Source organism: Panthera uncia, chromosome F1 (genome assembly GCF_023721935.1).
Source record: "Panthera uncia isolate 11264 chromosome F1, Puncia_PCG_1.0, whole genome shotgun sequence".
In the NCBI taxonomy this organism is placed as follows: Eukaryota; Metazoa; Chordata; class Mammalia; order Carnivora; family Felidae; genus Panthera; species Panthera uncia.
In genome coordinates, this window is record NC_064813.1 from 43124043 (window position 1) to 43146717 (window position 22675).

The 22675-nt window shown below is 47.6% G+C and overlaps 1 protein-coding gene across 7 annotated transcripts in view; it reads left to right on the forward strand.

Moving 5' to 3' along the window:
* SRGAP2 (SLIT-ROBO Rho GTPase activating protein 2) overlaps positions 1–22675 on the forward strand; it is a 233051-nt gene that overhangs the window by 183081 nt on the left and 27295 nt on the right. For all 7 annotated transcript variants that reach the window (XM_049634513.1, XM_049634515.1, XM_049634514.1 and 4 more), the window contains exons 11-16: positions 3383–3467; positions 6197–6224; positions 7906–7930; positions 13997–14057; positions 20277–20354; positions 21261–21395. In XM_049634513.1, coding sequence (XP_049490470.1) covers positions 3383–3467; positions 6197–6224; positions 7906–7930; positions 13997–14057; positions 20277–20354; positions 21261–21395 — 412 coding nt within the window. The remainder of the gene's footprint in view (positions 1–3382; positions 3468–6196; positions 6225–7905; positions 7931–13996; positions 14058–20276; positions 20355–21260; positions 21396–22675) is intronic.

Consider the following 22675-nt stretch of genomic DNA (forward strand, 5'->3'; position numbering starts at 1 on the left):
AAAATTTGGAGGGAGGGTAATGGCTCTGGTTGAACTGTGTATTGGGAACTTGGTTTCATTTTGGTGATCTAGAAGAAAACCCTGCCCTTTCTTTTCTCCTCCATCAATGAAAATCGAAGGTTAGTGACTTTACTTTCGGATATTTGGGGAGGGGAGCAAGGTGCAGGGGAAGGAGTGAAAGAAAGGAATTACCTGTGTTGGAACATACTTTAAATAAGGAAAGTGACCCTTATTGTCCAAAGAAGGGATTTTGAGATTACGCATAACAGTTTTTTTCGTGGCCTTCTGGTCTCCAGAAGTCATCAAAAAGCCACTTATGCCTGGGGCACCTGGGTGGTTCAGTCTGGTGGTTAAGCATCGGACTCTTGGTTTCAGCTCAGGTCATGATCTCATGGTTTCATGAGTTCGAGCCCCACATTGGGCTCTGTGCTGATGGTTCAGAGCCTGCTTGGGATTCTGTCTCTTCTCCCTCTCTCTCTGCCCCTCCGCCATTCACGCTGCCTCTATGTCTCTCTAAATAAATAAATAAACTTAAAAAAAAAAAGGCACTTATGCCTTCCTTGCCTTCAGCTGCCTTGGCTCCTTTCTCTGTGTGTCTGGTCAGCAACTGAAGTCTTCTGCCAGCAAGCACAGATTATTTCTCCCAGCTTCTGTTCCATACAGACAAGTGCTAACTAACGTGGGGGACAGGGAGGTGACAAATAACGTGCCCGTGAACTCTGGGATGACTTTACCCTGCCATCCCAGCTTAGCCAGATGGAAAACTTCCAACCGTCATTTCCACCATTAGGGATGCAGGTCAACCTCAACATAGTTTTTGATCCTGCAGGATTTCATGGAACCTGAAGAGGTAATCCATCATATGGCTTTATCAGATTGTTATTTGTTTTAATGGCTCACCAAGTGACAGTCAGAGTTAACTCTCAGACTGTGACATGAGTGAGAAAATGATTTCCAAAATCACAAGTAGAAATACGAGTGAGAGGAAAGTGCATCCATCTCCTTGAGAATTTTGGCTGTTTTCTGAGCAGTCTGGGCTTGTTTTAAGGGTTACAATTCTTGGGGAATTTTTCCTCATTAGGAAACCTTGAGAGTCTCCTGGGATAACCTTCCAAAGAGGGGCCTTTGAGGATTCAGATGTTAGCGTTGGCTGTTTCCTGAAGGTTCTTCACCTCTGGGCCCTGCAGTCCTGTTCCCAGCATCACAGTTAGGCGCTGCTTGGGGATTAGGCTATCACCCAGGGAAGACTGACAGCAGGTGAGCTGACAGCTGGAACAGATGGAAAGGGGAAGGTGACAAGGGAGTCTGTTCTCGTGCACATGTTCTCGTGCAAAGGCACAAAGGAGCTGAGGAAACAGGTCATGGGTGAAGCAACAGAAATGATTTGGCATAGGGTTTGTTTTTGTTTGTTTTATACTTCATTTAGAGAGGAGGGGCACACTTGGGGGCTTGGATTGTGGCCTCTGAAGAAGGTTCTAGCAGAGGAGAGTGAGGCTCTTCATTTCTTTACTCCTTCTTCAAGCATTTATTGGTGTCTATTATCTACTGGGTGCGGTAGTAAGCATCAGGGATTGCAAAGAATAATGACGTTGACCCCAGGGAACGGGCAGTCTGGGGAGAAAGACCCCTGAGTGAGAAGCCCTCTGGACCAGGGCTTTGTGAGATTCGCAAAGGCACACGCAGGGGCATCCCGGTGAGCGTGGGAGGGCCAGGATGTGCCTCCCAGAGAAAGCAGGGTCTTATTCTTTGTTTCTACATGAGAGAGAGAGAGAGAAGAAATCGACACTCTTGGTGAAAAGTTTACACTGTACAGAGAGGTACAGAGTAAAAGTAACTCACATTTTTTTCACATTTTTTTTTCTGCCTTCATCCTAAGTGGTAATAGCCCTAAAATCAGAGGCTTGATGTAGAATTATACTTTTCGTTTAATACCTTGAAAGGACAGAAGTATTATGATTTAAAATGTGTTATCTGTTACCCCCTCCGCCGTGTCATGTATCACCAGTGAGTCGCTCAGGGATCATACTCAGGGAAACACTGCCGTCTCGCCCCTGAGTGTAGACAAGGGCAGATGACCCCTGACCCTGCAGATGAGCCATGGCAGCAGGAGACAACCGAGGCCAACGGTGGGCCCTGTGCGCGGCCGCAGGGTAGAGTAGAAAGATGCCGCGTTAAGACTCCGAAGGCCTGGCACTACCACTTCCTGGCTGGCCGTGACCTGCAGTTCAACGCCCGTCTCCTGCGATCAGCTTATCGGTAACAAGGGAACAACGATGTCCTCCCCAGTGTGCTCTGCAGAGTTCCTGAGCAAGGCAAGGGAGAGAGTGTGTGCTAATGGACTCCGAAAACCCTTGAACTGCTCCACATGTATAAAGAATTAATACCGCAAAGTTTTGTTGGGCTTCCCCTTCCGCTGCACGCCCTAATGCCCGGAGGGTGCGCTACCGTGATGGTTGAGCACACGCGCCGAATCGTCACACCACGTGTGTCTGGATACTGGCTCCACCCCTCACTCCCAGTTTGACCTTGAGCAACCTGTTTAATCTCTCCAAATCTTGGTGCCCTCATCCGTAAAATGGGGACGGTGATAATCGTAGCTCATAGGGTTGTTTGGAAGCTCTGATGAATTGTCCAGGGAAATAGAGTCGCTCCCCGAGCAGACGAGGGTGGAGAGAGGTCAGATCAGAAACTCCAGCACAGCAATTGCATTTTGACGGTTAGAGCAGATGGAAGCGCATTTCCAGAACCTCCTGTTGTGTTTGGAAGTGCCGGTATGTGCATATACGGGTGGGGGGTGGTATAGCCCCTCTCCCCGAAAGCTCAGAAACCTCAAGCTCTCCGCAAAGACTCCCTGCAGAATAGAGGAGGAAGCTGATTAAGGGACGGCGGAGACAAAGATGCTCTGCTTGCTGGCTTGCAGCTCAGGCAGGGGCTGAGCCTGCCCTTGGCATTGCTCCTAATGTGTTGGAATGCACCCTGGGAGGGGCCAGGGTGGGGCTGGACGTCCGAGCAGGTGACAAGGGGCAGGTGTGTGTCCTCACACCAAGAGGATCTGGGCTCAGTGAGTCTATCCACCCTGCCCCCAACACCCTGTTCTTCAGTGGAACTGAGATGGCTGAGGGGCTCTAAGAGCCAGTTTCTTACACTAGCCAATGTGGGGCTGGCCCCCAGGAGAACACAAACCGGGATACTCGTCCGCCGTGGAAATCAGCAGCTGTCCAGATGCGCAGGGCCTTAAAGAGATAAAAAAGGAAACTAGTAGAAACTGGGTCAGAAACCAAATGCCCTCTTATAAAAAGGGAATTGTACAGCTGAGCATCTGGGTTGTTGTTGTTTTTTTTCTCTTCAGGAGTCTGATTGCTTTTCTCCTCCTCCCTTATAGAAAATGAAGGAGTACCTGGAGGGCAGGAACCTCATCACCAAGCTCCAAGCCAAGCACGACCTTCTCCAGAAAACCCTGGGAGAAAGTGAGTATGGGAATTCTGCTGGAGGTTTGGCGATGGGCGGGGGAAGGCCCGGTCCTGAGCCTCCCCGACTAAGCCCTGTGGGCCTGATCTTGTTATACGAATGCATTTCTTTTCCTAGCCTGTTTGATGTGAAGCACACAGCCCCAGTGACCGCTTGAGTAATGGGAGAAGGCCAGTGCTTAATGAAGCGCTAATGTGCATCATCTATTTGTTTAAATGGAGCGTGCCTGCTCTCCACCCTGTCCGCCTTCTCTGCCACGCCTGGGGGAAAGGGCTGATGGGTTACTTGCTCTCCAGACGCTTTGTTAAAACTCTCAGCTCCTCTGTAGCAGGACTGAGGCTGCGGCAGGAAGGCAGGGACAGTGGGATGAGAACGCATCTGCTGCGAGGAGAGGAGAGGCTGCTCAAAGGCAGGAGGGACCCACAGTCTGCCGCTTTCTGTAGCGTCCGGTTAGGGCATCGGTTTCCTTCTGCTTTGGAGGGTCCTGGTGCGAAGGGGCAGCCCTCTCTGCCTCAGCCACGCAGAGGCCATGGTACTGAATGGCCTGTCCCGTCCACGAATCAAGGATGATTTTAACCAGACCCTGGAAAGTAGCAAAGCAGAGAACTGGACTGGCACTCTGGACTTTCTCTCCTCAGCTGTCAAACAGAAGGCGAAGGTTGAAAGAGAAGCTTCCCTGGGGTTTTGGGCACCCTGCCCGGGTCCTGCCTAGCTCTCAGCATCCTGTGATTCATGGGATTCCCAGGTTGGGGATGCCTCTGAATACCTGTCCCCTCCTCCCCGCCCTGCACATCTCGTCACTTAAAATGGGACCAGGAAGCTACAGGCAGTATGTGGTAACACCAGCGAAAGGCGAAACTGCACAAGGGTCTAACATTTTAAAACAAATTCTTGAGCGCTCTTCAGACAAATTGCAGAGTGTAGAAAAGCATATGGCGCTCATTGGCTCATTAGCCTCAGGAATCAGAGCTACACTTTTCATACCAGAGCCTCCCACCCATCATTCTGGCCTTGTCCTCCTCCTGCACTGGACGGTTCCCCCAGGTGATGAATTCTTTTTATCTCTGATATCTTTGATCTTGTGATTGTAAAGGCATTTTCTTTTATGTAAAGAATGCCTGTTAGGTAACTTCTGTTCTCTTTCCTCCCCGCCACCCAAGGGACTCAGGCTAAAACAGGTTTGGGCACTGAGATCTCAGCTTCACTTATAGAAAATCATTACTTTGGGGTTATCAGATTGCTTCGTAGGGAATCAGAGGAAAGAAAGCCCAGAACTATTTGAAGCGAGTTAGAACCACGATTTCTTTTTTGCTAAAATAATCCAAGCTAGCCCATAAATGAGATAGGGAGCAGGACCTTGGGAATGTGTGTGTGTGAGAAAGAGAGAGTGTGTGTGAATGGGTTTGCACACACACACACACACACACGCCAGATTTGCTACTGTGGAGGGGCAGAGGTTGGTGACCATTCGTTAGCACTGCAAATTGCCTCCATCTAAAGATGACAAGTTCTAGCAATAAGGAAACAATAGCTGCAGACCTTCCTGTGTGCAAGTCTTCATGTCCCTGCCTTCTGAATGTATTTGTCACCATAATGCAAGAGCTCCTTGTTCTTGCCACAGAGGGATAATTGATGTGTATGAATATTCCAGAATGGAAATGGGACAGATGTTGAAAATAATGGCTCAGAATAATATTTTTGCAGATGAAAGCTGAGCCTTTAGTAATGAGAGGCTGTTGGGGTGGGGGAGGATGTTGCTCAGGATGAGCCAAGTGTAATCAACAATTAGCAACCTTTAAAGGCAAGAGAAAGCCCTGCCCTCCCCCAGTCCTTGGAGCTGTTTTTCCAGGAACATGGATGATGATCTCCTCCAGCTCAGCACCTGCTTGGGGCATCCCTGGTTTAGCGAGCGTACGTCTAATACAGACCATGCTTGGTTAACTGTGGGTCCAAAGAAGGCAAATAGATTACATCATGGCCCATGTGCCTAGGCACATGTATTTTTTAAAAATAGAAGAATTCCTCTCATGAACTTTAAGATATTCATTTTTTAAAGCTGGCTGTGACCCATTACACTTGAAATTAGGGCCTGCTGTTGGATTGAGAACCACAGTTTGACAGCAATTAAATCTCATTTCCCCTTGCCACCCCAGCCCAACCTAAGAGAATTTCATACGAATCTAAAACTAGAATGTCTTTATCTTCTCCCTCCTGCCCCCAAACAATTCTTCCTTCCTTCTTCCCTTGCCGCCCTCACCGTGTGTGTGTGTGTGTGTGTGTGTGTGTGTGTGTGCATGCGCGTGCTCCTTACTCAGGAGCAAGCAAGCCCCTCCTTTCCTCCTCCCACACACACCCACACACTCAGAAGAGAAGCTGGATTTCACCTCTGGGAAGGCTTCTAGTAACCTGTTCTCTAAAATATGATCCACCTTGCTATTGTTCCCCTACAGCCACCCCTGTTTTCCCTTTGGGAAGCGGGGTTGACACCCCTAGGCTTTAGGGACATACCAGCAGCCCAGGGAACAAGCATTAGAAACAGCACTTGCCCAGGAAGAGGCTCTGGGCATTTCTCTTCTTTTTTTGCCCAGAAGGCCAGTCACGATGCTCAGTGATGCTGGCAGCTCTCAGGGAAGACGGGCAGAGCATTTCAGGTGACTGCTGGCAGCAGGTCTTCCACTCTGGCCCCTTCTGCTTCAACATGAGCTTTTTGCCTTTGTCTTTCCAACAGGTCAGCGGACAGACTGCAGTCTGGCCAGGTAGGTGTGGCCCGGGGCAACCCTGGGAAAGGATAAAGAGAGGCCCGTGGGGGTAGAGCCGTCCTGCCCAGCCCGGGAAAGAGGGGAAAGAGCCCGGGGAGTTCAAGTGCAAAGGCTTCGGATGACTCTGCAAAGGAGGGGACTAGGGCGGGGATTGCTTCCTTCCCTTAGCCTTGCTGACCCCATCTGGCCTCAAGTGGAAATGGGGTCTGTGGTGACTCGGGGAGAGAGCTGAGAGGAACGGAATAAAGGAGTTCTCATTCGCTGAAGTACTTCCAGAGACTCCCCAAAGCCACTGCTTTTGCGAGGAAAAGAAGTGTTCGACTCTGGAGGGTCCTGGTAACCTAACCTTAGCTGCTAGACTTCAGCATGTGGTTTGGGGGAAGTCTCTGACCCAGAGAAGGAAGATCAGAAGATAGCATTTGATCTGAGATCGTATGCATGGAAAAGATGACAGCCCCTAATTAGTGACTGTTGCTGGATAATGAAATACTACATCGCACTGGCTTGCCAAGCAGCATTGGTAGAAATCCTTGCCTGTTGTACAAGTATGCAACCCTCCCAATCTGTCCCCACCTTCCCCTCCCTCCCCGACCCCAGCCAAATATTTTCCCTCCCAGTCATGTAGCTGCTATGAGAAAACTCGTGAGCTGGCGGAGAGCAAGGCGTTCAGCCAGCCAGCTGTTCTCAGATGCCTAAAAATGTGCTGATTTAACCAGGGAAAGAGCTTTAATGGGCTGGACTCCTTAGAGACCCTGGGTTAGCCCATTATATCAACCACTTGTATCTGCCAACACACACACAATAATCATGAGGCCATTTACAATTACAGGCTCATTATTTAGAAATAGCTTCATTTGGCTTTCATCATTTTGTCATTGTGGATTACAGTAAAGATCTCATTAGTACACCAGTCTTGTTGACTGGAGGGAACCAGGATCATGGAATTTCATAGGATATATCTTCTTGGTGATAGAGTCTTCATGTAAGTTCACCTGAAGTCCCGTATCTGTGGAAAACTGTATGGGAGTGAAAAAAAAAAAAAAAAAAAAGCTGAGTTGAATTCCCTTAGGCTGTGTGACCTTGGGCTGCTCTCTTCTCCCCTTCGAAGTCCAGTTCCCTCATCTATAAGACAAGAAAGAATGTTCCACTAAACCCAAGGAGCTCTATGATTCCAAAGAGGTTCCTCTAGAGCGGCCTGGTGGAAGGGGGAGAGGGAGCCCAGCAGCCAGGCTCTGGGCCTTACTTACCTTCACTAAAGGCAGGGCAGCGCTGTTCTCCGTGCTTGGGGGATTGTGTCTGAGTCCGATTCCCTGGGATAAGAGTTTGAAAGGCATTCACCTGAAGGATCGCCAAGGTTCCTTCCAGTCTGGCTGCTCTGTCCTTTAAACTCCAGGAAAATTGCTCCTTAAGGATTTCCAAAAGAACGAAAACTGTGACTTCCTTTGGTGTTTACTAGTGTCTCCTTGCAGACAGAGAGATAATCTTATTGTCTAACCCAAGTATATTTTATTCCCTCCTATTCTAGTTTTGAATGGTGGAAGATAGTGAGTGCAGAGATCTCCAGGGTTCTAGGACTGCGACTGAGCTGAACAATGTGACTTGCTTCACTAATCCCATTTTCCTTTTTTTCTCCCCGTTGCTCGTTCGGTCCTGTCTGATTTGGCGGGGTCGACCACAGGCGTAGCTCAACCGTGAGGAAGCAGGTAAGGGCCCAGCAAGAGCCAGGCTGGTCGGGTGAGAAGATGTTATGTTCCATAGACATTTATGGAAGCCTACTGTGGGCAGGGCAGATACTTTCCTGACTTCCTGCCTGCGTTTGGAATGTACCATTCAGTCACAGTACGTTTACCATTATGGCAACTTCATTGACTTCGCTTGTTTAACTGCAGCGGCTGTGGCCTTTCTGACTTGTTCCTCCCCTCTCTAGTCGTGCACCCTCCTCCTTGCTAGAGATGTGGTTGGACTGTGGCAGATCATGCCAGAACTGCCCGCGGTGTCACTGCTCAAGGAAACCGCGGAAGAGGGCTCGCGCCTTGTACATTAAGTTCCACATGGGAGCAGCTCGCAGCAGCTAATCACCTCGAGTGGACACTCTGGCTTTAAGTGTGCAGATTTTTGTTTGTTTGTTTCTGGTGGTGTGGTCATCCTAGATGTATTTCTTAGACATGCTAAAAATGCAAAGATGAGTCTGATCTGAAGACGATCGGGAAATTGATGTTCAACCCCATGCTGGTTTGCATGATTTTCAGTGTTGTATTCAAATCTGACGCTGGGCAGACAGCTCTCATTACCCATATCAGGGCAGGCTCTTTGGAAAGCAGGGACTGGGTAAGCACATCAGTGGATAATCTAAACAGCACTGTGTTTGTGTGTGTAAAAAAAAAAAAAAAAAAAAAAAAAAAAATTAATTGAAGTAGTTTTTGCAGTAGCAAATTTGGCTTCCTAATTATATTTTATGGCGAGTTGCTAAAATGATTTTGTGTCCCCTAAGCTCATACCAGCTATGTGGCAGGCAGTTAACAGGGAGGAGGTGGAGAGAGCTCTGAATGTCTTTTTGTCTACTCAGGGGAAAACTGATCCAGGCTTTAAAAAATCATTTTGGGTAATTCACAGCGGCTGTAGCCACAGGGAGATAATCGAATGTAGAGGGCACATGGCTTCTGTTGTGGCAGCGGCCCCGACACGGTCTTCAGCCCGTCCGGCTGCTTCAGCTAACCGGGCAGTCCAGGGACACTCGGCTGACATGGCTCTCGCTTGTCTTAGCTTTGCTGTCACTATTTCTTTTTCCCCTTCTCTGCTTTGGATCTCATTATAATGAGACCACCATCACATATAATTATACATGTTTTAATTTATAAAAATTTCATCGCATCTCTCCTTCCTCTGGCTCCTCTATTTCTTTCTTCTGCCCTTTCTCCCATAATTTCATTTAAACCCAGAGAAGCATGGAGTGCCTCCCAGGGATGATCTATTGCATGTAAAAATTAATAGGTGGGTATCTTAAGAGGGAGCCAGCTTTTTTTCCCTTCAACACTAAGAACAGGGTTGAACTGAACGTTTGTTCCTTTCAGTTCCTGGGCTGAAACTGGGCCTCCTGCATCTAGACGGAGCATAGGTGCAAGAGCCTCCCAGGCTCCACTCTGGCCACCGGAGTGCCAGAGACCGCAGTTTGGCAGGCAGTAGGCGGCCCTGGTTGAGCTCACCGTCAGAGGGGAGCAGCGCCCATCTGGTTTGCATCCTGCTGCGTCTAAGCAGTTGCAGGCAAAGCGCGTTGCCTGCTCCTAGATTTGCGTAAGAGCCCGGGATGCACCCAAAACCCCCAATCAAATAAAGACCTTGTTTTCCTTCTGCTGCCCCAGTTTCTCTCCAACATCTCTGATCTAATGGTGGATCAGTGAAGAGTTTTTCCTACAATGGGCAGGCAGGGAAATAGTAATTGGGAAGATGAGTAGCCTTGTGTAAGGAAATAAATAATTGGTTGTTTATGGCAAGTCAGCCAAACAAGAGGAAGAATCTGGTAGCTTTTGTTTTTGAGGATCCCTAATGGGTTCCAGTCATTTTTGACCCTAGCAAAGCCTAGGTTCAAACCATCCCAGCCTTTTCTGCCTCATCCGCCACTTCTAAGCTTTGTCTGCTACCCTCAAGCCCAGCATTTCTCTTTCCCATCGATTCTGACTCTTCTTTGCTTGTCCATCTTTCCCCTTGCCTCTAAATGTAGGCATGATCCCAAGGGTTGGTCCTGTTTTGACTTCTTTTTGTATTCTTTCCCTTGTTGGCTTTGTTCCCTTGGACGAACCTTTCTCTCCTTCCCTGAGTGTCCATTGTTCTGAGTCTTTGAATCTAATCTCGAACTGATTGGCTGGGTGTCCACTTGAGAGTTGAGATGGCGCCTCCTCCCTACCATGGTCTAACTTCTAGCACATTCCCCAACTTGTCTACTTCCCGTGATGGGGGGCCTCCATTCTTCACAGTCCTGAAACCCCAAATATTATCTTTGATGCGTCTTTCTTTCCCATCACCCACATCTACTCAGTTGTGTAGAGTTGTATTTTCTCCCTTGGTAAGAACAGAAATCTAACAATGTAACAGATCAGTACTCAGCAAAAATCCAAACTCTCTCGCTCATGAGAAATTATGCCAGACAATGGCATGTTTAGGCGCTCTCTGGCCACCTTCCTGATTGTTTTCTCCTGCTGATCCTGGAACCCCTGCTTAACCATCTTTTCCAAATTGTGCCTGTCACCTTTCTCCTTCCACCTTTGGTTTAAAGATCCCTAATCTGATTGAATGGAGATTTGGCCCAATTGTCTTTAAAGGCCCCTTCCCACCCTAGGATTATGCCACCAAAAATATTGTGAACTAAAGAATTAAATGGACATTGATTCTAACGTTGCAGGAGGGAAGGAGAGAGGAAGAAAGGGAGAGATGGACACAGAATAAGGACACATGTGGACACTGCATGGTCAGCTGTTTGCAAAATCAATGGTGAAGTGAAGGTCTTTGGGGCCCCATAGGAGCACACAGGCACATCCTGGGGGAATGAATTCACTCAGAGCTCAGAAACATTACAAGGAGAGGGGAGGGTAGTAGGAGCGTCGGAGGCCTTCGTGACATTGTCCAGTTTTTGCTCCCACTAGACTGTCTTAGGCTCCCCCGGAGCAGTGGGGACAGGTCATCTCTGGCCCACTCTTGTCCACCACAGAGAGTTCCTCTGGGCTGCTTCCGATGTACCCCCAGTAACCATGGACATGCAGGTTTGATGTCTTACTTTCTGCACCCCTGCATGCTTCCCTTTAACTACCATTGATATTCCATTTCCTGCAAGTCTAGGCAGAACTTGGCATCCACATAACTTGTTGAAGCCAGTCAATCTGTGAATTTCCCGACCTACTTCTCTTTGGGTCTTTAAATTTAAATCTAGGGCCAGAAAAACTTTTCAAACCCTCATATCGCTAACTTCATTATCACTGCTACCACTCTTTGTAACTTCCAAAAATTGGAGGTTTTGTTTTTTTGCAGTGGAATCTATTTTCTTCAGTAGAGTATAGAAGTATCGACCACGAGTCTTCCTCTAAGAGCTCCCCAAGCTGACTGGCAACGAGAGGGCAGACACTGGCTACTATAGCTGGAAAGCTGGAGGAAGCAGAGGGCTTCAGGGGTTAGGAAGATGAGCATTTGGGTCCCTGAGCCCTCCCTGACTCCAGGGCTCCCTTGGCACACTCACGACTTCCTTCGGCCACATCCTGCCTTCCCAGTAAGCTTGGGAGCTACAGGCCGTGCCAGCTCTTCTCGCAGCCTGACTTCTTTATGAGATCTGGCCGCTTCCCTAATGGTGGCCAAACCGCAGGACCCCAGCTGAAAATTCAGGAATGTAGGCAAACCTGTGAAAGGAGCAGAAGCCACAGGACCCATCCCATTGAGATGCAATCTCTATCCTAAACTACTTTATTTTATTTTACTGTATTTTATTTTATTTTATTGTATTGTATTTCATTTCATTTCATTTCATTTCATTTCATTTCATTTCATTTCATTTTTAAGATTTTTTGGGGGGAGGCATGCGGGGAGTTCAGTCAGTTAAGCGTCCGACTTTGGCTCAGGCCATAATCTCGCGGTTCCTGAGTTCAAGCCCCGCGTCGGGCTCTGTGCTGACAGCTCAGAGCCCGGAGCCTGCTTCAGATTCTGTGTCTCCCTCTCTCTCTCTCTGCCTGTCTCTCTCTCAAAAATAAACAAACATTTAAAAAAATTATTTTTAAGATTTTTTTTTTTTATGTAATCTCTACACCCAACATGGGTCTCAAACCCACAACCCTGAGATCCAGAGTCACACACTCCCCCCGACTGAGCCAGCCAGGCGCCCCTGTCCTGAAGTTCTATAGCCCTTTTCAGCTAGGTTTAGGGCCCTTTGCCTGATCTTTCTTCCCCATAGCTGAATGATTGTGTGTTTAGCTGCGTTATAAAACCCTGTTGGTTTTCAGTAGCTTGGCACGCATATTTGGCAACGTTTGCCGAGCTCCTGGGATGCAGGTTGGGTGGCGGTGAGATGTTCGTTCAGTCTCAGAAGGAAACTGCCTGGGTTTGGACCCCTGCCCTGCCACTTACTGCCTGTGGCAGTCACTGTAAGCAGCTATTTCACCTTGCCTGGCCTTCAGCCCCTCACTTGTCAAACAAGGATGGTGATAAGGATACACACCCCATAGGGTCGTTATCAGGACCAGTCCTGCTAAAGCACCTAGGACCTGACCCAACACCTGTATAAATTCTCTGTAAATGATAAGCTCTAATGTTCATGTGCCAACAGGAAATGTTACTCTTCTCACCACCTATTCCCTCCCCAGTTTGTAGGCATCAAATTGAGGCCCACAGAAGTTAAATATAATGGCAGGGATGTATAGCAAAATGGCAGAGCAAAGATTGATATCTGGGACATCTGCTTCTTAGTTTAGTACCAATTAGCTTCCACTATTTCTAAGAGTTGGGTTTTTTCTTTCCTACCTTTTATGCCAAGTAAACCCCCTTTCTGTTGCTCCCATTGGTTCATCAGTTGATACCCTCAACTGATATTAATTGAGCACCTACTATGTGAGAACATCATGGCCAGCCCTGGTGGCTGGATCTGCCCTGTGGAGCATGAGCTATGGTGGTGACAAATGCAAATGAGATCTTCATACCCACACAGTTAAGTCACAACTGTTAAGTTGTGTAACACAACTGTTAACTGTGTGAGTTAAGTTGTGAGAGCTGAGCACAAGGTGCTGAGACCCTGTGGACAGGGGCCCTGATCTCATCGGGGGAGTCTGGAGAAGCATTCCTAAGAAGGTGCTACTTGCACTGAGACCCTAAGAGGTGGGATCCCAGGGTGAGGAGAACATTCCAGAAGCAGGAGCAGTTCATGCAAAGCCATGGACAGAGAACTTCTCTAAAGAATGGAAAGTTAGGCTGGTGCGGCTGACAGAGACTGGAGGGAGAGCAGAAGGAGATGAAGTTGGAGGCAAAGGCAGGACCCTGGACACGCAGGGCTGTGTAAAGAAACTAACAAGGAGTCTTTGAAAGAGGTTAGCCTTGGGGCGCCTGCGTGGCTCAGTGGGTTAAGTGTCCGACTCCAGCTCAGGTCATGATCTCACGATCTGTGAGTTTGAGCCCAGCATGGGGCTCTGTGCTGACAGCTCAGAGCCTGGAGCCTTCTTCGGATTCTTTGCCTCCCTCTCTCTCTCTCTCTCTCTCTGCCCCTCACCAACTCCTTCTCTGTCTCTCTCTCAAAATTAAATAAAAACATTTTTAAAAAATTTGAAAGAGGTTAGCCTAGGAAGTGAAGGATGGGGTGTGCACTTTCAGAGATCACCCAACCACTATTTTAAGGAAGGATGATATGGTCTGGAGGACAGCAAGGGTGGGAACTGAGATACTGACGTAAGGACTGAGCTGATGGCAGTAGAGATGGAGAGAAGTGAATGGACTTGAGAGATGCTTAGGAGGCCGACTTGACAAAGCGTATTGACCGATTGATTGGATGGCTGAGGGTAGGAAGCTGGTTTGGGAAGGAAGACGATCAGTTGCATTTAGGACGTGCTGAGTTTAAGGCATCCGTGTGGCATTCCAAGTAGGCGGTTGTGTATGCTCTCTGGAGCTTGGAGGAGGCCAGATGCTTCTTTGAGGACCGGCCACTGAGCCAGCTGAGACGAGTTCTTCACAGTCTGGCCCATTTTTCTCTGACTCTGGGCTATGCCTGTTTAAAGATTCTAATGCTGTGTTTCTCTTCGGCTTTTCAGGATTCCAGCCAGGCAATTCCTCTGGTGGTAGAGAGCTGTATCCGGTTTATCAGCAGACACGGTAAGCAGGATTAAAGCCTTGCCCATATTTGTGCAAAGCTGGGAAGAGCTTCCAGGAATTCTTTGTGGAGTAAGAACAGAGACCAACTTTTCCTCCTGACCTTCTCAGAAACGGAATAAAATCTTAACTTGTTCGCATAATGTTTGCTACCTTTGAATGGCCCCACCTAGACATCGAGAGAAAGACATCATATGCTTTGACCCAAAATGCCTCAGCCACTTACCACACTCCCTCTTCTAGCTTGAGAACGGGTTTTAAATTACAGCTGTGACAGGAGTAAGTACAGCTGGGGTGGTGTGGTGACAGTTTCGCCATTACTCACCGTCTTCGCACGTGTCGGTATCTCCTGACACGCTGACCTTCTGCATCGGACTCCTTTGCAAACAACTCCTTTTGTGATGTTGCCCTGATTCCTGATAATACTCAGATTCTGGTTCTGCTGTGGTCTCGTTGGATACGACATCACCTGGAGCTCAGTTAGTCGCCAGTCTAAAGTTGTAGCCCACCTTTGAGAGCCTTCAGGGGCTGGCTCCTTCTCGGCCTAAGTCAGATCACTCTATCTGCTGCTTGGATGGAGCTGGGTCTCATAAACTCCACCCCTCACTAGCTCCCAGGCTGGTTGCACAGAATCTAAGGGCGGAGATGAATTGCCAGAGAACCAAGCTTGTAAGTGTAAGAGTGTTTAGAAAGCACAGATACCTGAGCTACTGCCATGGAGATTTCTAGGAACTGGACATCAGACATTGTTTTTAGAAGCTGTCTTATCTAGTTAGAGGAAAAGGGACAGAATGACCTTCTTGCAGCTAAGGAGGTATGTGGGTGATTGCTGGTCTGGGTGCAGAGGTAGCCAATTTCTCTCCCTTCCTCTCTCCCAGTACGCTGGGACCTTGCTTGCCCTTGTTTCTGGAATAGTAATTATTTTAGCCTGCTTACAACTTAGCCCGTTCTAATCAGCTACAGTTTTTTCATCTTGTCTCTATTTACTTGAAGTAACAACATTGTATATCAACAGTGAACAAATATGTATCAAGCACCTGATCAGTGCTGGGCACCATGCATTGTGAAATAGGAAAACAAAAACAGGGATAATGCACTTCTCTTGTCTTTACTTGGTTTTATGATGCGGTTGGGAGAAAATAAATAAGCAATTGAGAAGCTAAATCAAAGGAGATAAGCTATAGCAATTCAGAGTAGCAGTAGAAGAAATTCCACAAGATAGTAATGATTAATGATCGAATAATTGGCAAAGATAAGTCCAAACTGAGTTCAGGGGAGAAAAAATTATTTGTGTCTAAAGGACAATAAGAGGGTGAGAGTCTGCACTCTTACTGCTTCGTCCATGCATTACATTCGGTCATCCAACAAATAGAGAAGAGAGAGAGAGAGATTGCTCATTGTGTGCCAAGGAAAAGTTCCTGCTTTCGTGAGCCGTATATCCTGCTAAAGGACAGATAAATAGATGCTTGGCTGATCAGTTAATAAATAAACATGGTAACATACAGGGTGTCTGCTGATGGTGAGTGTCATGAAGAAAAGCGAGGTGAAGAGGTGGAAAATGGAGAGGGGACACTGTTCTGGGTGGGTTGTTCAGAGAAAGGCCTTCAGCTCCCCTAAGAGGTGACATTTGGACGGAGTCCTGAAAGGAAGTGAGGAAGTGAGCCGCGTGGCATCTGGGAAGAGTGTGTCAGAGACAAGGCGCATCAAATGCAGAGGTCCTTGGCATACGCAGGGGCCAGCATGCAGGAGGCCAGTGTGGCTGGAGCGGAGAGAGGGAAGAGGAGGGGGGCAGGAGATGAAGCCAGAGGCCAGCCGCTTAGGACTTCATTGCCTAAGGGAGGTGTTTGGGTTATAATCTGAGTGAGGTGGGAAGCTACTAGAGAAGTTTGAACAGAGAGAGCTCTTTTTTTTTTTTTTTTTTTTTTTCTTTTTTAAAGACATATTTGCTTTTGAGAGAGAAAGCATGGGGACGGAGGGGGGACAGAAGATCCGAAGCGGGCTCTGCATGGACAGCAGCGAGCTTGATGCGAGGCTCAAACTCACGATCCGTGAGATCATGACCTGAGCCAAAATCGGATGCTCAGCCGACTGAGCCACCCAGGCGCCCCAAACAGAGAGCTTTTAAAAAGCCGCTATGTAGAGACAAGATCATAGGAAGAAGGAGGCTGTGGCAGCCGCCCAGGAAAGACACGACAGTGGCCAGGCCCAGAGTGTGAGCTGTGGAGGAGCTGAGGGGGAGATGGTTCCATATATTGGGCCTCAAATGTACCTATCCCTGCCCCTGTACATGCACAGTGCACGCGGGGACATTTCTGTGCTACGGCTCTGGGGAAACAGGTGTGCTCGCATGTTGCTGGTTTTATTGCAAACTGGTACAACCCTTTTGGAGGGAAATTTGTCAGTGTCCAACAGAACTGCATATGCGTTTGTCTTCTGGTCCGGCAGCCCTTGTAGGAATTTACCTTGAAACATACACCTCCAACAATGAAAATACATACGCCCGAGGTTACTGGTTGCAGCCTCGTTTGTAAAAATATTAGAAACAACCTAAATACCCTCACACAGAAGAGCGGTTGAATCAACTACGTTGTATCTGAATACTAGGCAGGAATGAGCACGGTCTCCATGAAATGACCTGGAAAGATTTCCAGAATATGTTGTCAAGCGAAAAAAGCGAAGCACAAAAGAGTGTCGATAGCACGCTGCCTTTTTGGCACAAAGAAGACAATATGAGAATGTACATGTGTATTCTCACTTTGGCGAGAAGAAATACAGGAAGGATGAATCCAGAAACTAATATTTGATTGTTTATCTACAGGATACGGGTGGAAGAGGGGTAAAAAGAATGGGGAGTGGGAAATGGGAGGGAAGTGACATTTTCTCTGAATATTGCTTTTGTATAACTGTGACTTTCAGAACTACATTAGTGTTTCCCATATTCAAAAGATAAATAAACAGATAAATAAAACAAGGATGTGGGATACATTCCCCAAGTGGAATACAAACAGTAGTGAGTAAACCTAAGTGTGTAACAAATGAATGAGGGAGAAAATAATCCAAGTAACTTTAGAAAACAGTATTTTTTAAAAAATGTTTTTAACATTTATTCATTTTTGAGAGAGAGGGAGACAGAGGGTGAGCGGGGTAGGGGCAGGAAGAGAGGGAGACACAGAATCCGAAGCAGGCTCCAGGCTCCGAGCTGTCAGCACGGAGCCCGATGTGGGGCTCGAACCCACGAACTGTGAGATCGTGACCTGAGTCGAAGTCGGACGCTCAACCGACTGAGCCCCCCAGGCACCCTTGACGACAGTATTTTGATACTATACTGTAAGTCTAAAGACAACAAGAGCTATAGACAAATACTATACAGTTGTTGGTAATTTTTTTTTTTTTTTGAGAGAGGGCACAAGTGAGATGGGGGCAGAGGAGAGAGAGAGAGTGAGAGAGAATGAGAATCCCACGAGGGGCAGAGAAAGAGAGAGAAGAGGGGCTCGTGCTCACCCGGTGCAGGGCTCAAACTGACGAACCATGAGATCATGACCTGAACCAAAATCAGATATGGGCTATCAATTCTGAAGCCATTTTGTGTGTATTCCAGGACTGACCAAATAGATAAACATATTGTTGCTTTAAAGGAAAGAAACAAAACACCATAATACATAGTGGTTGTTCAAAAAACATTTGTTAGGCTAAACTGAACTTTTTCCCCCACATGGGGACTCAGGTATTTCTGAACGCCCCATGAATCAGGGTGAAAATTTTTGTGCATGTGCATTTAGTGGAGATAGGATCTGTAACACTTGTCAGTCCCAAAAGGGTTTGTGACCCACCATCTGCTGGGATTTGTACATCCTTACTGGCTTCGTGTTCCCTAGGAGGTAGATATTATAGTTCCCATTGTATAGATGAGAAAGCTGAGGCTCGTCTGTAAATAGTCGGTCAGGGTGATCCAGGAAGACTTAAAGGAGAGGGATTTGGGGAACGACAGACTGAATCAGGGTAGGAAAACCCCACTTACGCACAAGGGAGCCAAGTAACGTGAGGCGGTACTATAGCAACCATTTCAAGAATTCTCACGGAGAGTACCTCTTGGCAACAGCTGGATCCGGTGCAAAATGGAAGGTTGTGTGCTGCTTCCATGCAGTAACTTACCCTCCTCTGAGTGGTTTTATACCTGCATGCTGGCATGCTCTAAGAACAAAAGAGAAAGATCGAAGATGGGTCAGGTTAGTCCTATGAGGCCTTACCTGCATTCTCATAAAAAGCCCACTGCTTTCCCCCTTTACGGCTGGAAACCAACCACTTATCAGTGTTCCTACTTTCAGTGTCATGAGATTAGATGCTCTGAAGATTCTGTCTGCTGAGCAAAAACATATCGCTATCCTTCTAAAGCGGAGGTTCTCAAGGGGAAATGGGAACCAGATGGAAGGGGATCTCAATGTGTTTCAGGCCTGCTGCCTGACTTCCAGTAAGCTCTCCTCTGATTTCTTCACGTCCTGGGCCCATGGGCTAAAGTGGCTTTTCGTTGATGGTCCAATCTACTAAAAAGTCCCGAAGTGATCCTCTCTCAGCAAATTCTTGGCTTCACCTAGAACACTGAGTGGCCTGGGCCCTGAGATGACATTTCCTTATACTATACTGTGTTTTCGACAAGTCACAGGGTGTGTGTTTCTATCACAACACTTGCTGTTTACATTCTGTGTTTAAATGCCATTATTTGGCTGTTACATCCCATTGGTAACTAATAGGGTACTATTACATTGATACTAATGGGGTTTTAACATTGTCTGCCATTCTCTGAGGAATATTCTGGAGATTCCCTTAGAGGAGCAAACAACTTAAGTCCTATTACAAGCCAGGTAATTAAATTCCCCCTGCTTGCTTCTTAATATTGCTTCAATTGGATTCAAGATGATAGTCCTGGCCTGTGTGATTTACCTTCAAAGGTCTAGCCGACAGAATCCAGTCACCCCTTCACCGAGAGGGTATCCCTGAAACAGTGGCAGTTCTACTCTTTTTTTCTTAAAAAGGAATTTGTTTGAGATTTCCCTGACATGTCAGAGTTTTTGATCAATCATGCCATTGCAGAGGAACTTGGACAAGGTGCCCAAGATGGAGACACAGGGCTCCTGAGAACGGCTGACAAGCCTCATGTGATTACAGATGCTAGTTCGGTCTGACCTCTGGGGACAGCAGTAAGGGCATGCTTCCTCTCTTACCACCTTTGCAGCCCCTTGTGTGGGGTTGTGAGCCACATCCTTGTTCAGACTAACAAATGGGTTCCCGCCCTGCCTGCATTTTCCCTCTGGTTGGCCCCACAAGCCTAGTGTTGAGGAGCGAGTACATAATGGCAACCAGAGGCCTGGGTTGGCCTCCTGACTCTGGTTCTTATCACCTACATAACCTAAGGGGGTGGGGGGGGGGGTCATCACACATCCCTTCCTTCATCCAGAAAATGGGCTTGCTGGTGAGCCCTGCCTTAATGGCTGTTGTGAGTACGAGTTGATTTATTTCTGGGAAAGCATTTTTAGCAGCAGTCCCTGCACATGCATTATTATTATTTTTAGTGATTGTTTCTACTTTAACAAAACACAAGAGGACACAGTTTTCACGCCCATTATCACACTGTCACATCTATGCACATTTGTCTCTGAGTGAAGCTGTGGTCGAGGACCAGCGGCCAGCACGGTACTGACGGTGCTGTCTGTTGACTGATCACTTGCCTTTTCCTGTGTCCTCTCTCTTTCCTGAATATTCAAATCATTGTGCCCTAGAGGAGCCATGCAGCGTTAGGACAGCCGAAGCAGGAATTGTATCTCCGGCCTTATGAAACTCCTCCAACAGTGTCTAAGGCCTGCCTACCATACCCCCAGTGCCCATTCCTGGCAGGGGGGTGATAAGAAGGTGCCAGGGGTCACTTTGTCACTTGGCAGATGGGAACAGAGAGGCAAAGGCAGGGGAGGAACCTGCTTCCTGGTCTTCCTCAGAATCAGAAATGGAGCCATGTGTAGACATCTTTGGCTTTGTTTATGCCTCCTATATACCCATTCCAGGGACTTCTCCAGCATCCCTGCACATGCTTTCTCCTTTGACCTGAAGGATAGAGACACGGTGCTTACATGCACACTGGCTGGAGGACACAGACATCAACCAAGCTTGGAGCTGTGGCTGTGACTTTGTTTCTTCCTTCCTCTCCTTGACCACTTTTCCCTGTCTCTCCAGGACTACAGCATGAAGGAATCTTCCGGGTGTCGGGATCCCAGGTGGAAGTGAATGACATCAAAAACGCCTTTGAGAGAGGTAAGGGAACAGGCTTGAAGATAAGACCAAATGTCTGCCAGCCCCCTGGGGTGTTGGCTCCACCGTGTCTCCCCTGGGAGGTACCCAGAGGTCACCCAGCTCTTTAGCCCGGCACCTGCTGTCTCATGGACAGTCTTCCCCAACACGTGCAGGGAGATGCCAGGGCACATCCCAGCTCCCTCCTCAGCACATTCATCGTGCCTCTCGCCCGTGGACAATCTGCCGAAACCCAAGAAGTTAACTATGATATCTGGGCAGTTTACGGCTTTATCCAGAACCCTTGGTGGCAGTTAATATCAAGGCTAATGCGCCTGTTCATCGTAGCCCATTTATTATCTTGTGGGCCATTAATGGGCAAGCTTTGGCAATTTCCGTCACTATAATGGATATATATAGTCTCAATTTGAGGTTGGTCCTATCATTAAATCTAATTACATCTGATACGAAATTTTCCATAGGGAGCTCCAGCGTGATTGTTCTCCCATAAGTAGGTGTCCTTTGTTGCGAGCCAGGAGGAGTAAGAGCGAGTCAGAGTGGCTGGCCACCTTGGCCTCATTTTCCTTCCCCAGGGACTCAGTCCCGGCCTGGCTTCATGATTCTTGTGAGAGGGCCTGTGCAGCGTCCCATCCCAACCCAGAGGGAATGTCCCTGAACGAGTCTGGCACGAGCCAATTTATCCTAATGGACCCTTGTGCCCTCTCCTCGCCTTGGGGCCCCTGAGCCTAAGCAGTCTTTGCTTTATCTAGTCTCTGGTCCATCCTACTCATGGCCAGCATGCCGGGCACAGAGCTGATGGACTCTGATGAGGACCTGGAAAGCCAGCCCTTCCCCACCACTTCTGCTTTGTCCTGTGGGGTTTACCTCTCTCACTGTCTCTTTCCTTTTTGGGGGGCTGCTTATCCTCAGGAGAGGACCCCCTGGCTGGGGACCAGAATGACCATGACATGGACTCCATTGCTGGCGTCCTGAAGCTTTACTTCCGGGGGCTGGAACACCCTCTCTTCCCCAAGGACATCTTCCATGACCTGATGGCCTGCGTCAGTAAGTACATTCTGGCCTCAGACTGGCTTCTGGGCAAGAAAGAACTCCTCGTAGCAATAAACAAGCAATTTCCACGGGATCTTCTTTCCCCCCATAAACTTTTCAATAATGTTTCTTTTTCCTTTCACTCAGTAAAGTGTCTCCTCCTCATCCTCAATCCTTCACCCCCTACTAGGGAGGGAGGAAGGATGAGTTTTCAGGAAGAGTCTAGGACAAGTCAGAACTCCTGGCCTTTTCTTTTTTGATTTATCTTAAACTCCTTGCTTTGCTGGGCTTTATCTTTCTTCAGTAAAATACATTTCTTTTTTTTTTTTTTTTAATTTTAATTTTTTTAATTTTTTCTTTAATTTATTTTGAGAGAGAGAGAGAAGGAGAGCATGAGCGGAGAGGGGCAGAAAGAAAGGGAGAGAGAGAATCCCAAGCAGGCCCTGCACTCTCAGCATACAGCCCACCTGACTCAGGGCTCGATTTCACAAACTGTGAGATCATAACCTGAGCCAAAATCAAGAGTCAGACACTTAACAGACTGAGCCACCCTGGCATCCCCAGTAAAATACATTATTAATAGTATGTAAGACATGGTCCTTTTCAGTTATTGGAAGCTCAGACATTTACTGCCCATGCTTTTTATGATATAAAGGGAGAAATGTTTTCTGTTTGTTTCTTTAAACATGGCATGGCTTACCTGCTGGATGTGTTAATACGTGTTCTTCTAAGGAATAAAACCCTTCTGCCCATTTAAAAGTAATGATACGATGTTTTCCTAGAAAGGGATATCGTCTCTACTTTGTCCTCCTTACACGTTCTCTGCCTCTTACTCTCAAATTTGGGGCTTGGAGAGCTGTTCCCACCATTTAGTTTAGCTCATTATCCTGTTTTGTTTTCCATGGAAACTTAGGTTAATACCAGCTCATCCTGGAAGTAGACCCCAATGGAATGATGGCTCCAGAGGCTGGAGAAGGCAGTGCCTTGGACATGGGGGAAAGAACCTTCTTCCTAGATGCACCAGGGTCTTTCTGCCCCCCCCCCAGGTTTCAAGTTTGACTCAGTGTATGCCCTGAACACTGTTCCTATCTGCTATTCCGAGGACCCAGAGCCTTCAATAAGCTCTCTTGTTTTGTTGACCCACTACTTTTGGGAGTCTGGTGGAAATCAGTGCTGTGGTGGGTGATTAAATATATGCACCCCCCCTGTCCTCACATCTTTTTCTGGGACTGGGCTTAGATAAAAATCTTAAGTGGACTGGGGCTACCAAGACAGTTCAAGACACCTTGGCTGCC